Source organism: Penaeus chinensis, chromosome 5 (assembly GCF_019202785.1).
Source record: "Penaeus chinensis breed Huanghai No. 1 chromosome 5, ASM1920278v2, whole genome shotgun sequence".
Classification (NCBI taxonomy): Eukaryota; Metazoa; Arthropoda; class Malacostraca; order Decapoda; family Penaeidae; genus Penaeus; species Penaeus chinensis.
In genome coordinates, this window is record NC_061823.1 from 4,529,307 (window position 1) to 4,546,806 (window position 17,500).

The window sequence follows — 17,500 nt, forward strand, 5'->3', positions numbered from 1 at the left end:
AGTGGCACAACCCTGAATATTAAATGGCTTTGTTGGAGAATCTTTGGCATTATAAACTTGAAAATAATTACAGAGTTAAAGTATTAGTAATGTCAAGTTTTTCACTAACAGAAATATATATATATATATTTTGATATATGCACCCTAGTTATATTATGTTTACATGGGGACATTGAATGTCAGAGAGGTGCCACCTAGCTATATATGTTGAAAATATGTAAGGCTTAATTTTGTTGGCATTCAAAGGGGAAAATGTCCAAGTATGGTCCTTCTGTAAGTAGGACATAAAGGTGATGAGGAGTTCTGGTGCAGGGCCAGCCGGGGACTGTATTGATCCAAGTATTGATCCTCCAGTCAGAGGAGAGGAAGCACTGCGTCGGCCTCAGTTGGGACTGCCCGGTGTTTGGTGCAGGAAGGGGGAACTCTGTCAGCTTCAAAAGGGGAATATTACCAAAGGTTTATTGTTTAATGGTGGTAATAAGTGCTGTAGTGCAAGACATTCCAAAGTTTTTATGCCATAAAAATAAGGTTTAAAGGAAAACCACATCACATCTCAACTGAAAATGGCTAAGAAGAAGAACCGTGGAAAGAAGTCCTCAGGAGCCAAGGCTGGGACTTCATCTGTACCAGAAAATGCTCAGACAAGTACAGAGCTAAAGGTAGACTCTGAGAGTGGTCCCTCAGCAGTTGCAGCAGATGGGGCCTGTGATCAGGATGGCACACCAAAAGTCATTTGCACACACAGTATCATAAAAGAGCCAACTGTGTGCCAAAAGCTTTATGAAAAAAAGGTACATAATGGGAACCACTTTAGATCTGATTTTATTGACTCCATAGTCTTAGTGTGTGTGCAGTATAGGTTTAAGTGTTAAAGTGGAGAAATGGGAAATGAACTAAGAATTTTCCACTTGGATCAAGAAGCCATTTATATGCCTAGTCCTTTTCTATTTATCATCATGAGGGTGGATCTGCTGAAGCAAGTGATTTTAGAGGGAAGCTTGATGGCAAGATTTTTACTTTTTCTGGTATTGTCTTGAATCATTTATATTTTTTCCTCCTCCATTTCATGTTTTCTATTCTTTCTAGTGCCTCATCCATTCCTCCCTCCCGGTCTCCTCCCTCCCTCTTTCCAACTCCCCCCTCTCTTTTTCCCTCCCCCCCTCCTCTCTCTCTTTTTCCCTCCCCCCCTCCTCTCTCTCTTTTTCCCTCCCCCCCTCCTCTCTCTCTTTTTCCCTCCCCCCCTCCTCTCTCTCTTTTTCCCTCCCCCCCTCCTCTCTCTCTTTTTCCCTCCCCCCCTCCTCTCTCTCTTTTTCCCTCCCCCCCTCTCCTCTCTCTCTTTTTCCCTCCCCCCCTCCTCTCTCTCTCTCTTTTTCCCTCCCCCCCTCCTCTCTCTCTCTTTTTCCCTCCCCCCCTCCTCTCTCTCTCTTTTTCCCTCCCCCCCTCCTCTCTCTCTCTTTTTCCCTCCCCCCCTCCTCTCTCTCTCTTTTTCCCTCCCCCCCTCCTCTCTCTCTCTTTTTCCCTCCCCCCCTCCTCTCTCTCTCTTTTTCCCTCCCCCCCTCCTCTCTCTCTCTTTTTCCCTCCCCCCCTCCTCTCTCTCTCTTTTTCCCTCCCCCCCTCCTCTCTCTCTCTTTTTCCCTCCCCCCCTCCTCTCTCTCTCTTTTTCCCTCCCCCCCTCCTCTCTCTCTCTTTTCCCTCCCCCCCTCCTCTCTCTCTCTTTTTCCCTCCCCCCCTCCTCTCTCTCTCTCTTTTTCCCTCCCCCCCTCCTCTCTCTCTCTTTTTCCCTCCCCCCCTCCTCTCTCTCTCTCTTTTTCCCTCCCCCCCTCCTCTCTCTCTCTCTTTTTCCCTCCCCCCCTCCTCTCTCTCTCTCTTTTTCCCTCCCCCCCTCCTCTCTCTCTCTCTTTTTCCCTCCCCCCCTCCTCTCTCTCTCTCTTTTTCCCTCCCCCCCTCCTCTCTCTCTCTTTTTCCCTCCCCCCCTCCTCTCTCTCTTTTTCCCTCCCCCCCCCTCCTCTCTCTCTTTTTCCCTCCCCCCCCCCCTCTCTCTCTTTTTCCCTCCCCCCCCCTCCTCTCTCTCTTTTTCCCTCCCCCCCCCTCCTCTCTCTCTTTTTCCCTCCCCCCCCCCTCCTCTCTCTCTTTTTCCCTCCCCCCCCCCTCCTCTCTCTCTTTTTCCCTCCCCCCCCCCTCCTCTCTCTCTTTTTCCCTCCCCCCCCCTCCTCTCTCTCTTTTTCCCTCCCCCCCTCCTCTCTCTCTCTCTTCCTCTTTTTCCCTCCCCCCCTCCTCTCTCTCTCTCTTCCTCTTTTTCCCTCCCCCCCTCCTCTCTCTCTCTTCCTCTTTTTCACTCCCCCCCTCCTCTCTCTCTCTTCCTCTTTTTCCCTCCCCCCCTCCTCTCTCTCTCTCTTCCTCTTTTTCCCTCCCCCCCTCCTCTCTCTCTCTTCCTCTTTTTCCCTCCCCCCCTCCTCTCTCTCTCTTCCTCTTTTTCCCCTCCCCACCCTCCTCTCTCTCTCTTCCTCTTTTTTCCCATCCCCCCACCTCTCTCTCTCTTCCTCTTTTTCCCTCCCCCCCCCCTCCTCTCTCTCTCTTCCTCTTTTTCCCTCCCCCCCTCCTCTCTCTCTCTTCCTCTTTTTTCCTCTCCCCCCCTCCTCTCTCTCTCTTCCTCTTTTTCCCTCCCCCCCCTCCTCTCTCTCTCTTCCTCTTTTTCACTCCCCCCCCTCCTCTCCTCTCTCTCTCTCTCTTCCTCTTTTTCCCTCCCCCCCTCCTCTCTCTCTCTTCCTCTTTTTCCCTCCCCCCCTCCTCTCTCTCTCTTCCTCTTTTTCCTCCCCCCCCCCCCCCTCTCTCTCTCTCCTCTCTCTCTCTCTCATCTTCTGGCCCCCTACAACACACACCACACCACCACACACCACACACCACCACAACCACCACACACCACACCACCACACCACACACCACCCCACACCACACCACACAACACACACCACACCAACCACCACACACTACCACACCACCACACACCACACCAACCCCACACCACCACACCATCCCACACCACACCACACCACCACACCACCACACCACCACACACCACACCACCCCACACCACCACCACCACACACCACACCACACCACCCCAACACCACACCACCACACACCAACACACCACACACCACACACCACACTACACCACCACACACTACACCACACCAACACACACCACCACAACCACCACACACTAACAACCACACCACCACAACCACACCACACACCAACACACACTACACCACACCACCCACACACTACACCACCACACCACCAACACAACACACCACACCGACCACACACCACACCACACCACCAACACACCACAAACACACCACCACACACTACAACACACCACACCACCACACACTACACCACACCAACACAACACTACACCACACCACCACACAACACACCACACCACCACACAACAACACACCACCACACACAACACACCACACACACCACCACACCACACACAACACCACACCACCACACACTACACCACACCACCACAACACTACACCACACACCACACACTACACCACACCACCACACCCACACACACCACACCAACACCACCACAACACCACACCACCACACCACAACACCACCACACAACCACCACACAACCACACCACACCACCACACACTACACCACACCACCACACACCACACCACCACAACCACCACACAACACACCACACCACCACACAACACACCACACCACCACACAACACACCACACCACCACACACTACACACACACCACACACTACACCACACCACCAACACTACACCACACCACCACACACTACACCACACCACACACACCACACCACACCACACCACACCACCACAACAACCACACCACCACACACTACACCACACCACCACACACTGACACCACACCACCACCACACTACACCACACCACCACACAACACACCACAACACCACACACAACCACACCACACCACCACAACAACACACCACACCACCTACACACTACACCACAACCACACACAAGACACCACACCACCACACACTACACCACACCACCACACACTACATCCACACCACCACACACCACAACCACACCAACACCACACACCACACCACACACACACCACCACACACATACACACCACCACACACTACACCACACCACCACACACACACACACCACCACACACTACCACACCACCACACACCAACAACCACCACACCACCACACCACTACACCACACCACACCACAACCACACACCACCACACACCACACCACACACCACACTACACCAACCACCACACACCACACCACACCACCACACACTCACCACACCACACACACTACACCACACCACCACACACTACACCACACACCACACACTAACACCACACCCCACACACAACACCACACCACCACACAACACACCACACACCACCACACACAACACACACCACACCACCACACAACACACCACACCACCACACACTAACACCACACCACCACAACACTACACCACACACCACCACACACTACACCACACCACAACACACTACACCACACCACCACCACACACCTACAACCACACCACACCACCGACACACCACACCACCAACACACTACACCACACCACCACACACTACACCACACCACCACACACAACACCACACCACCAACCACACACCACACTACACCACAACCACCACACACTAACCACACCACCAACACACTACACCACTACCACCACACAACCACACACACCACACCACAACACCACACCACACCACACCAACACACACTAAACCACACCACACACACAACCACACACACAACCACCACACACTATACACCACACCACCACACACAACACACACCACACACAACACCACACCACACCACACACACACTACACCACACCACCCACACCACACACCACACCACCACACACCACACCACACACACACACTACACCACACACCAACCACAACACCACAACCACCACCACCACAACACTACACCACACCACCACACACTACACCACACCACCACACACTACAACCACACCACCACACACACAACACCACACCACCACACACTACACCACACCACCAACACAACACACCACAACCACCACACAACACACCACACCACCACACAACACACCACAAACACACACCACCCACACCACACCACACCACCACACACTACCACCACAACCACCACACACTACACCACACCACCAACACTACAACACACACCAACCACAACACCACACCACACACACCACACCACCACAACACACACACCACCACACACTATACCACACACCACCACCACACACACTTACAACCACACCACCACACACTACACCACACCACCACAACACACCACACACACACACACCACCAACACTACACCACAACACCACCACACACCAACAACACACCACACCACACCACACCACACCAACCACACACCACACCACACCACCACACACTACACCACAACCACCACACACTACACACACACCACCACACACTACACCACACCAACCACACACTACACCACACCAACCACCACACAACCACAACACACCACACACTACACACACCACCAACACACCACACACACCACCACACCACCACACACCACACCACCAACACACCACACCACACCACCACACACCACAACCACACCACACCACACACCACACACCACACCACAACACCACACCACCACACACCAACACACACCACCACACACACACCACACCACCACCACACCACACACACCACCACACACACACACCACACCACACCACCACACCAACACACACCACCACACACCACACCACACCACACCACCACACACCACAACACACCACACAACACCACACACCACAACCACACCACAACCACCACAACGTAGCAGAAGGTAGACTTAAAGAGAATGTAGGTGTTATCTTCCATGGCTAGTTACTTTTATATTTTTTTTATTCAAATTATTTTGATATGAAGTTGTTTTTCTGTATCCATTTTTAGTTTTTTACTCTCCCACCAACAAGATGATGGTATATATTATATTGTATATTAACAAAATGAAAAGACCATGTGATAAACAAGAAATTGTCAGCTTTAAAGTAGTAGGAATTTGATATGGAATTACCAACTCAAACTTGTAGGAATAAATGAAAACCAAAAGCAGAAGTTCACAACTGCTGATGCGTAGCACTGGGACAGGCTAGGTTCACAACAGGACTACTGCAGTGGCACAACCCTGAATATTAAATGGCTTTGTTGGAGAATCTTTGGCATTATAAACTTGAAAATAATTACAGAGTTAAAGTATTAGTAATGTCAAGTTTTTCACTAACAGAAATATATATATAATATATTTTGATATATGCACCCTAGTTATATTAGGTTTACATGGGACATTGAATGTCAGAGAGGTGCCACCTAGCTATATATGTTGAAAATATGTAAGGCTTAATTTTGTTGGCATTCAAAGGGGAAAATGTCCAAGTATGGTCCTTCTGTAAGTAGGACATAAAGGTGATGAGGAGTTCTGGTGCAGGCCAGCCGGGACTGTATTGATCCAAGTATTGATCCTCCAGTCAGAGGAGAGGAAGCACTGCGTCTGCGCTCAGTTTGGACGCCCTGTGTCTGTGGCCGGAAGGGGAACTCTTCAGCGTCAAAGGGGAATATTACCAAAGGTTTATTGTTTAATGGTGGTAATAAGTGCTGTAGTGCAAGACATTCCAAAGTTTTTATGCCATAAAAATAAGGTTTAAAGGAAAACCACATCACATCTCAACTGAAAATGGCTAAGAAAAAACCGTGGAAAGAAGTCCTCAGGAGCCAAGGCTGGGACTTCATCTGTACCAGAAAATGCTCAGACAAGTACAGAGCTAAAGGTAGACTCTGAGAGTGGTCCCTCAGCAGTTGCAGCAGATGGGGCCTGTGATCAGGATGGCACACCAAAAGTCATTTGCACACACAGTATCATAAAAGAGCCAACTGTGTGCCAAAAGCTTTATGAAAAAAAGGTACATAATGGGAACCACTTTAGATCTGATTTTATTGACTCCATAGTCTTAGTGTGTGTGCAGTATAGGTTTAAGTGTTAAAGTGGAGAAATGGGAAATGAACTAAGAATTTCCACTTGGATCAAGAAGCCATTTATATGCCTAGTCCTTTTCTATTTATCATCATGAGGGTGGATCTGCTGAAGCAAGTGATTTTAGAGGAAGCTTGATGGCAAGATTTTTTACTTTTTCTGGTATTGTCTTGAATCATTTATATTTTTTTTTTCCTCCCCCCCTCCTCTCATCTCTCTTCCTCTTTCCTCTTTTCTCCTCACCCTCCCCCCCACCCCTCTCTTTCCTCTTTCCTCTTTCCTCTTTTTCCACTCCCCCCCTCCTCTTTCCTCCTCACCCTCCCCCCCCCCTCCTCTCTTCTCTTTTTCCCTCCCCCCCTCCTCTCTCTCTTTTTCCCTCCCCCCCCCCTCTCTCTCTCTTCCTCTTTTTCCCTCCCCCCCTCCTCTCTCTCTCTTCCTCTTTTTCCCTCCCCCCCTCCTCTCTCTCTCTTCCTCTTTTTCACTCCCCCCCTCCTCTCTCTCTCTTCCTCTTTTTCCCTCCCCCCCTCCTCTCTCTCTCTCTTCCTCTTTTTCCCTCCCCCCCTCCTCTCTCTCTCTTCCTCTTTTTCCCTCCCCCCCTCCTCTCTCTCTCTTCCTCTTTTTCCCTCCCCCCCTCCTCTCTCTCTCTTCCTCTTTTTCCCTCCCCCCCTCCTCTCTCTCTCTTCCTCTTTTTTCCCTCCCCCCCTCCTCTCTCTCTCTTCCTCTTTTTCCCTCCCCCCCTCCTCTCTCTCTCTTCCTCTTTTTCCCTCCCCCCCCTCCTCTCTCTCTCTTCCTCTTTTTCCCTCCCCCCCTCCTCTCTCTCTCTTCCTCTTTTTCCCTCCCCCCCTCCTCTCTCTCTCTTCCTCTTTTTCCCTCCCCCCCTCCTCTCTCTCTCTTCCTCTTTTTCCCTCCCCCCCTCCTCTCTCTCTCTTCCTCTTTTTCCCTCCCCCCCTCCTCTCTCTCTCTTCCTCTTTTTCCCTCCCCCCCTCCTCTCTCTCTCTTCCTCTTTTTCACTCCCCCCCTCCTCTCTCTCTCTTCCTCTTTTTCACTCCCCCCCTCCTCTCTCTCTCTTCCTCTTTTTCACTCCCCCCCTCCTCTCTCTCTCTTCCTCTTTTTCACTCCCCCCCTCCTCTCTCTCTCTTCCTCTTTTTCACTCCCCCCCTCCTCTCTCTCTCTTCCTCTTTTTCACTCCCCCCCTCCTCTCTCTCTCTTCCTCTTTTTCACTCCCCCCCTCCTCTCTCTCTCTTCCTCTTTTTCACTCCCCCCCTCCTCTCTCTCTCTTCCTCTTTTTCACTCCCCCCCCTCCTCTCTCTCTCTTCCTCTTTTTCACTCCCCCCCTCCTCTCTCTCTCTTCCTCTTTTTCACTCCCCCCCCTCCTCTCTCTCTCTTCCTCTTTTTCACTCCCCCCCTCCTCTCTCTCTCTTCCTCTTTTTCACTCCCCCCCTCCTCTCTCTCTCTTCCTCTTTTTCACTCCCCCCCTCCTCTCTCTCTCTTCCTCTTTTTCACTCCCCCCCTCCTCTCTCTCTCTTCCTCTTTTTCACTCCCCCCCTCCTCTCTCTCTCTCTTCCTCTTTTTCACTCCCCCCCTCCTCTCTCTCTTTCCTCTTTTTCACTCCCCCCCTCCTCTCTCTCTCTTCCTCTTTTTCACTCCCCCCCTCCTCTCTCTCTCTTCCTCTTTTTCACTCCCCCCCTCCTCTCTCTCTCTTCCTCTTTTTCACTCCCCCCCTCCTCTCTCTCTCTTCCTCTTTTTCACTCCCCCCCTCCTCTTTCTCTCTCTTCCTCTTTTTCACTCCCCCCCTCCTCTCTCTTTCCTCTTTCCTCTTTTTCACTCCCCCCCTCCTCTCTCTTTCCTCTTTCCTCTTTTTCACTCCCCCCCTCCTCTCTCTTTCCTCTTTCCTCTTTTCTCCTCACCCTCTCTTTCCTCTTTTCTCCTCACCCTCCCCCCCCCCCCTCTCTTTCCTCTTTCCTCTTTTCTCCTCACCCTCCCCCCCCCCCTCTCTTTCCTCTTTTCTCCTCACCCTCCCCCTTCCCCTCTCTTTCCTCTTTCCTCTTTTCTCCTCACCCTCCCCCCCCCCTCTCTTTCCTCTTTCCTCTTTTCTCCTCACCCTCCCCCCCCCCCCCTCTTTCCTCTATCCTCTTTTCTCCTCACCCTCCCCCCCACCCCTCTCTTTCCTCTTTCCTCTTTTCTCCTCACCCTCCCCCTTCCCCTCTCTTTCCTCTTTCCTCTTTTCTCCTCACCCTCCCCCTTCCCCTCTCTTTCCTCTTTCCTCTTTTCTCCTCACCCTCCCCCCCCCCCCTCTCTTTCCTCTTTCCTCTTTTCTCCTCCCCCCCCCCCCCCCCCCCTCTCTTTCCTCTTTCCTCTTTTCTCCTCTCCCCCCCAAGAGAAAGCATGAGGACATGGGATGTAATGTATGTAATAGAATTTTGTATGGGGAATGGAAAGTATTTATTATTAGTATTCATTCTATTCCAGGGGATTAGGGATAGTTTCACTGAAAGATTATTTTGAAAGTTAATTGTTTATATTATTACAGCATTTGTGCAGCTGTTTACACTTTTTTTTTTTAAAGATTTTGCAACTTACTAGTACAGACCATAATACCAGCCAGGGAAGGGAGAGGGATATCTTGATTATATATATATAAATATATATATGTATATAATATATATATATATAAAATTGTATATGGACTTGAAAAATAGAACTCTTCAAAAGTTATACTGTTTGTTCAATTGAAGTGAACCTTTTTCCATAGTATACTATTCAGTTTGCAGGTAGATTGGAAATATGGTTGGTGGCTTAGTGTGAAAGGTCTTGGCAAAGTTTCAAAATGCTTTGGTGTCAAAATTGTTATTAATTAGGAGGGAGGTTCATTAAATTGCTATCTCATTTCTGCTCACTAAATTGCATCACAAGGAAAATCAAATGAATATTTGGTTAGTTACTGTTTTATCTTCCATTAGTAATACATTTGGTTGTTGTGCAATATGGTTGATTGTGACTTCTTGTTTGTACTATACTGAAGCCTAGTACTGTTGGAATTTTTAAAGCCTATACAGAGGAGTGTAGTTGACATTGTTGGTATGTCTGTTTACTGTTACTAATTGCTCATATCACATCTTTGTTGCAAAAGAGTTTACTTCTGTACTGACCAGATGGAAGGGATCCAATGACATAGGCTATAGCTAGTAGCATTATTAACTGTTATAATTTAAAAGAATAATCCCAAGAATTAGATGCAATAGGGAAATGTGTAAGATTGTGCAAGATTCAGGTGGTAAAAGGTTGCTAATAAAGTAATTACTTTGGGAATGATTGATAGTCTTGACATCTTCAAGGCCTGTCAAATTAAACTTTAGAATTATTGTGAACTGTAGTGCTCCCATTGGGCATTTTTGTCACACTGCAGGAATTTTGTCTAGCATGGAATGATTTTTTTAGTTAACAGACAAGTTAGATAGATACATGTGGTTTTGTCTTTATAGTACCAAATTAAGATTTTGCAATTTTGACAGTGGATTCTTTGACTAAATTTGCTCTTCATTTAAAAATTTTAGTCTAGGATGCGGAATTTATTGATTTTTATCATCACCAGTAAATTCATTTCATGGTTTTGTTTATTATACAGTTGGAATTTTGATACTCAGGTATAGGTATCATATAGATATTAGAGGAAAAATTCTTACATTCATTTGTCTCTTATTCTAGGACCAAGGTGCATTCCTAAGTGAATTTGAGACGAAGGCATTACAAGTAATTACTCAGTCGTCTCAGACACCACAGCCAGAGGTTGTGGAGAAAGTTGTAGAAAAGGTTGTTGAAGTTGAAAAGGTAAGTGAATGCTCTTGTACAGCAATAAGCTTTGTACATCAATTTTTTTCTTTTACTCCCTGGATATGAACATAGCAAGGTTATCAGGGTTATTGGCTCAAGTTTTATTCACCAAGCTGCAGCTACATTGCAATCCGTGTAGTAGGAAGTATTTATTAATAATCAGATTAAACATTTTATTTGTATTCATTTTTTTTTTTTTTTTTTCTTTTTTTTAATAAGGGCAAGCTTTCAATATGCAATTTGAAGCATAAGCATCTTCACAGATCAGTAGCCAAAAACTATCATGTGTTGAATGCATTGTTATTGTACCTTTTTGAGACTTAAATAAGAGATTTACAATTTTAAGGTGTTTGAGAAAGGAATTTTTTTAGTCATGCAAAATGTCCTTCATACTTTACATAATCATGATGGAGCAAAATAACCATTTAATTCCTTCTCCTTTACAGGTTGTAGAGAAGGTAGTTGAAGTAAAGGTTGAAGACCCAGAACTCAAGTCTCAGGTTGAGAAACTTGTCAAGGAAAATGCTCAGCTTAAGTCTCAGGTATGTTAGAATACTCGAATCCAAGGGTGCTGAGTGTACAAGTATACATTAAAGTTACTATTTTCACTAATTTACTTAAAATTTTGTTTTCAGGTTGAAGATCTTAAGAGATCGTCATCTGCCAGTGATAGCAAGAGAGTTAGTGAGCTCGAACAAGAAGTCCAAGCAGTCAATGAGAAAGTTGTCCATTATCAGACTGTTCTTGCAGATACTGTAAGTAATAGTTAAATGATAGTATGAATGACTGTTTTCAAGATTGCTGATATAGTATTAAAATTTGAGTAGGTAGATAACCCAAACTAGAATTAAATAACTTTATTTTAGTGGAACTGCTGATTTGATTGTTTTTATTGTTATTTATTTATAATTTTTATTTTTTGTGAATGTTTCAGGAGAATTTACTCAAATCATTAGAGGCATCTGTTGAGTCAGAGGAAGTGACCTGGAATAAAAGGTTGTCAGAGAAAGACCAAGACTTGCGTCAACTAACGGCTGACAAAGCAAACCTCCAGCTGCAGGTGAAACAGCTAGAAGGCACCTTAGACAAGGTCAAGCAGGCAGAGGAGGTGAGTACGTGTGGTTTAAGGAGAAATTGTAGGATTTTAGACTAAGCTTTTGGATGTGATAGTACAGGGAAGGTAAGTTCATAATCACGCACGTTTTGCTTGCATTCATCCAAAGAAGTTGTACCTTTTTGTTATGAATTTCAACACTCAACTTGAGTGTCTCAATGGTCATTGAATGTTATAGGTAGCCTGACTGGTAACTAAATGTATATATAAATTGTCAAATTATTTCTTTCTTCAAGTTATTGGTTATTGATACCAGGAATGGCATTATTGCAATGCAAACTGAACCTGGACTGTGAATATTACAAAAAGAATGTATTTGTAATTTTTTTAAAATTATAGTTGTACCATGATGATGATGAAAACTTGTTTTGGTTACTAGTCTACATTAGGCCTTGCTTACATTTTGATGGAAGGATGCAGTAATTGTACCATGCAAATGTCTATTGTTCATTACTGATACCTTCCTCTAATTTTGTCAGCATCATTTAGTAAATTGAGGCAAACATGACTTTTTTCCCCCCCTATCCTATTCTATCCAATTTAGCAAATGCAGCATCACTATTCTTATTTTCATTTGAGGGAACTTCCTTGTTGATTTGATGTTAAACTTTTTTTTTTCTTCTATGTAATCCAATGGAATTCACTTGTGTGAATTGAGGCAAGCAGCTCAAGTGACTTTGGATCTTTTTCTAGCAAGCTTGGAATTTGAAAATTTTCTCAACATTATATATCGCGTATTACTTTTCTTGTGTAGTCTGTGAAGAAAATTAAATTAAAAAAAGATAACAAAAGCTGATAAAGATATTACATTTGGAATACATAAATTTATCTGAACTTACTAGGTTTACTAATTTGCTAAAGATTTCTCTAGCCTTTTCAGCTGAATTCGTCAAGAGTGACATGCATTATGCTAATTAGCTAGGTAATATAAACTTCATGTCAAAAGCCTTGTCATTAAATTCATCTTTAAGGTTTCTTGAAAATTTTGGTATACAGCTTTATTTTTATTTGGAATGTAGAATAGCCATTTTCTAATTGAGTGAGTTAGGCTTTAAATTCTATTTTGATGAAATTGAATAAATGGACGAGTGATATGACTCTACTGATGCTCTTTCTAGTAACCAGTGAATTATTTTATTACTTCTATCTTGTTTTATGAATCTTCAAAATTGCCTTTTGTATATACATGTATATTTTTGTGTGACTGGATTGAAATAAACTTTTGGAATCATAAACAAGACCTGAAACTACTCTTCAGTCATGGCTTGGCTTGTGTGTTGGCTGTGTATGAGATTGTCCACTTTTTTCTAGGCAGCAGCAGAGGTTTGTGGAGTGGAGTTTGCGTTAAATTGCATAGAGAAGTCTCTGCCCCTCGTAGTCACTCAGGTACTTTTTGAAAAGATTGGAAGGGTGCAAGTGGCTTATTTGTAGCTGGAATGGCTTTTGCACTTTGGCTCATGGCTGCAAGAGGCATGAATGGTTATTGCCCCCCCCCTCCCCCCCACCTTAAAGAAGAAAGCTGTAAATGATACTAGATTTAAAAAGTAGAAAAAAAATGGGACTTCAGTTTTTGTCAAAGGTTCATTCTTGTCAATTAGCTTGATATTTTTACTTGGTTTTACATGAATGATTACATTACAAAAAAAATTTGTAGTAATACACACAGCAAACCTCACCATATTCTTTTTGTTGAGGATGCTTCTTCAGAACTTCTTTTGCACTTTATACAAAAATGGCTCATGATATTGAGGAAAGGTTCAAATGTAGAAATTGTGGAAAGGTTTTCTGTTTAACAGTGGATAGACAAATGTATTATTTTGACAACTTTTAATATACATTACTTGTTGGGCCTTTCCTGTTAGCAAAAGCATTGATGTCTGTTTTAGAATGTTTTAGAACTGCACATTTTAGTTTTTTATATTTATAGTGTTGTGAAATGCATGCTGCTGCCTTTTGGTGCTTTATCTTCCATTTTTGACCATTCATTTTTAGGTTGTAAACGGTCTTGCGTGATTGATGCCTCAATTGTTGAGTTTTGAATGTGGATGGTAAGACCTCAGAAAGGCAGTAATATAGATTGGACATTGTAGTTAATGGAATGCACTGAAGATTTGTGCACACAATATTGATTTTTCAAATTTGAAAGTATTTTTCTATATATGCATGTATGCATGTATGTACTAGTGTATGTAATATTTATTTTTTTTATACATTTATACATGCATTTCATTTATTTATATATTCACATGTGGTAGATATTTTGATAATAAAATATGCACCATTGTATAGAAAGTATAAAACAAATATTTTGGTAGTAAAAAGCGTATGAATAAAGGACTAAATAAAGTATCTCATAATTGCCAAAATTTGCACTTCAAAAAATTAAGGCAAGACAACTAGTGAACCAAAATAATTGAAACTTGTAATGATTGGTTGAATTTTAAAAATTTTATCCCATATATTCAGGTTGATATAAGATAGGTAAATGAATAATGCAGTATTAAATATTTATTACCATCCATATTTAAAAAGTGGTGAAATAAGAGGATCTGAAAGAACATTACTCATATTACAAGGCTATTAGGCTGATGCAACACAATATTCAGAAATGTGTGTATATAATTTATTTGCAGAAAAGCATGGTGTACCTTGAAAGACTTGAATGTTTTTTTTTTCTCTTGTATGCAGATGCAGTCTCAATTGAAGGAACTGCAGGAGCAGCTACAGAAGGAAGAAAAGGAGAAGGCAGCTCTTCAGGAGGAGCTGATGAAGGCCCAGGAGCAGCTCACACAGACCGCTACCAAGGTAAGTTGAACCCACTGAGAAGACAGGGTTTTAAGTGCAGGTTTTGGAGTGTCGTTTGGTTATTGCTGATGGTGCAGGGTTCATGCATAAAATCCAGGTGTATTGGCAACTTGATGGATATGTTGTAGCAATGGAATCCTTTTATTTTTATTTTTATTTTTATTTTTTCCATGTCGTAAATGACTAATAGAAATTGAAGTGTTAGGTGTATGTTTCTTTATTTTATTTTTTATTGCTTGGGTTCCTGTGAGTGAGTGAGTGAGTGAGTGAGTGAGTGAGTGAGTGAGTGAGTGAGTGAGTGAGTGAGTGAGTGAGTGAGTGAGTGAGTGAGTGAGTGAGTGAGTGAGTGAGTGAGTGAGTGAGTGAGTGAGTGAGTGAGTGAGTGAGTGAGTGAGTGAGTGAGTGAGTGAGTGAGTGAGTGAGTGAGTGAGTGAGAGTGAAATTTATTAGTTTTATATATAATCTAATGCTTTTAAAAAAATACAATGATTTATACTACAATGCTAAGGTAATCATGGTCTTTTAAGGGAAATTTGATTTACCCTCATGATTAAGTATTGATAATGCTCATGAAATAGCAATTCAGATCTGAACCTCTATTCTCCTATATAATTGGATTATTGTTTTGAAAGTGCTGCATGTGAATGTTTATGTTTTTGCTTGAATTAAAATTTGCATGTCTTCCAGTTGCTGTGTAGCTTTTGTAATATGTGAGAATAGTTGAATCTGAATATTGGCAAGGATACCATACAAATGGAAGTGCATGTATTTTGTTGACATGGCACATGTAATCACTTAGGCACAAGCAGTATTTGTTATCAATGTATTATAGATGGGTTTGTAAACAAGAGATAATAATTGCTGTTTATGAAGTGAATTTATAGATATATTATGGGGACAGTGCTATGTGTGTATTCTAGTATTACTTTATTCCATTTTCATGATGTACATGATTCAGAATATTCATGGGAACTTTTTAGTTATCTTGGTAATTTTTGCTGCTACAAGATAGTGTGTATGTTCAGTGATGATTCTCAATGGGATTATATTAAATCTAATTTCATGTATCAATAGGAATAGCATATGTCTTTAAGTTGGAGGAAACATTGCTAATAAACTGTATTTGAAAGGAATTTGAAGACTAATAAGTAGTAAGGAAACCATGTGCAGTGGTGGTTGAGTAATCATGTTTAAGTATTTAATGCTCTGAGTAAATAATTCCAGTAGATATTGTGTGTATTAAATATCCGAGTCATCGTCATACCTTCATGTCTAGTTATACATTATGATTTGCTATTACACTAAAGAAAAGAGCTGCTTTTTACATGATCAACCTCATAAGAAGGGAGTTGTATATCTGAGGTAAACTAATGGGAAATAGGTTGCACAAGGTTTGATTCCTTAGGGAAAAAAAAAAAAAAGTTGGCACGTACTTGGACCGACCCCAGTATTGTGTACAGGGCAGCGGTGATGTTGATGTGGGCTTGCTGGAGCTGCGTGCAGACAACGACAAGCTTCGAACACTAGTCAGTGTTGGGCAGGATGCCAGCCGGCAACAGGAACAGCTCATCGAGGAGCTAAGGACGGAACTAGCCTCTGTCAAGGTAGGTAACAGGGCCATCAGACCTCGGTGTACAGCAATGTAGGGTTAAGAATCCTAGATGGTTGCAGTACAGCAAGACAAGGTCTCTGGATGTATATATATAAATGAGGGAATAAAGTGATAGTTAATAGGATAAATGCCTGCCAGATAGATGAATTAGTTATAAGCAAGTTTTGCAGGTAAGAAGCCAACACCAGGCTGCATGTAGGAATCTTGTCGATGTACAGGATTGTATGGCTCACCCAGTGAGGTCAATGCCTATAAGCTTTGCTCTGCTATTTCTCACTGTTTCTGTCCTTTGCTTGCATGACTTTTTCTACAAGTTGCATGTAAATCTTTGCTTTTTGATTTGACCCAGTATATTTTTTGGTGATTGTATGAATCATTCATAATGCAGAATATCAATTTACCTAGTAACAGGCGTATTGATGTATAGACACCAAACCAATCCTTACAATGTTTTATTGGAACTTAAGGAAATTTAACAAGTGTTTATCTTCAAAAGATTTTGTACACTACTGTAACTGCACGTGAAATATGTGTTATGCATGTACATATCATGTAAATAGAAATTATATCTCCAGTCAGTAGAAGAATAGACTAACGCAACTTAATACGCAAGTGATGTCCCATGATTTTTTCTCTATGATGGGAACTTTTTTGGTTGTTAAACATCTAGTAATACACTAGCCTTGTTCTTGGTTCTATTTCCCCATGATCTTAAGGTTCAATCACTGTTGCAAGCAATTAGAAGGAATGATCTGTCCTCTTATCTTGCTTCCATCAGGCCTATCGAAGCATTATGCCTGGCAAATTCCATTCCATCATTAAGAAGACCCAGATAACCTAGAACAGAGGATGAAAGTTATATTGGCCAAATAGCAAGGGAGTTGGGAATATCCTAAAAGACTTTCAGAGGCAAAGGACAATTGCTTTTAGCAATAAATCTTAGAACACACATCATTATCAATGTAATATTACAACAAACTGCA

At 43.4% G+C, this 17,500-nt stretch overlaps 1 protein-coding gene across 23 annotated transcripts in view; it reads left to right on the forward strand.

The window, feature by feature from the left end:
* LOC125025640 (ribosome-binding protein 1-like) overlaps positions 1 to 17,500 on the forward strand; it is a 74,718-nt gene that overhangs the window by 38,456 nt on the left and 18,762 nt on the right. For 13 of the 23 annotated variants that reach the window (XM_047613708.1, XM_047613712.1, XM_047613716.1 and 10 more), the window contains 7 exons: positions 10,861 to 10,983; positions 11,433 to 11,528; positions 11,622 to 11,741; positions 11,921 to 12,094; positions 13,412 to 13,486; positions 14,789 to 14,905; positions 16,354 to 16,509. In XM_047613708.1, the coding sequence (XP_047469664.1) occupies positions 10,861 to 10,983; positions 11,433 to 11,528; positions 11,622 to 11,741; positions 11,921 to 12,094; positions 13,412 to 13,486; positions 14,789 to 14,905; positions 16,354 to 16,509 (861 nt within the window). The remainder of the gene's footprint in view (positions 1 to 10,860; positions 10,984 to 11,432; positions 11,529 to 11,621; positions 11,742 to 11,920; positions 12,095 to 13,411; positions 13,487 to 14,788; positions 14,906 to 16,353; positions 16,510 to 17,500) is intronic. The other 10 variants (XM_047613719.1, XM_047613724.1, XM_047613729.1 and 7 more) reach the window with 5 other exon arrangements.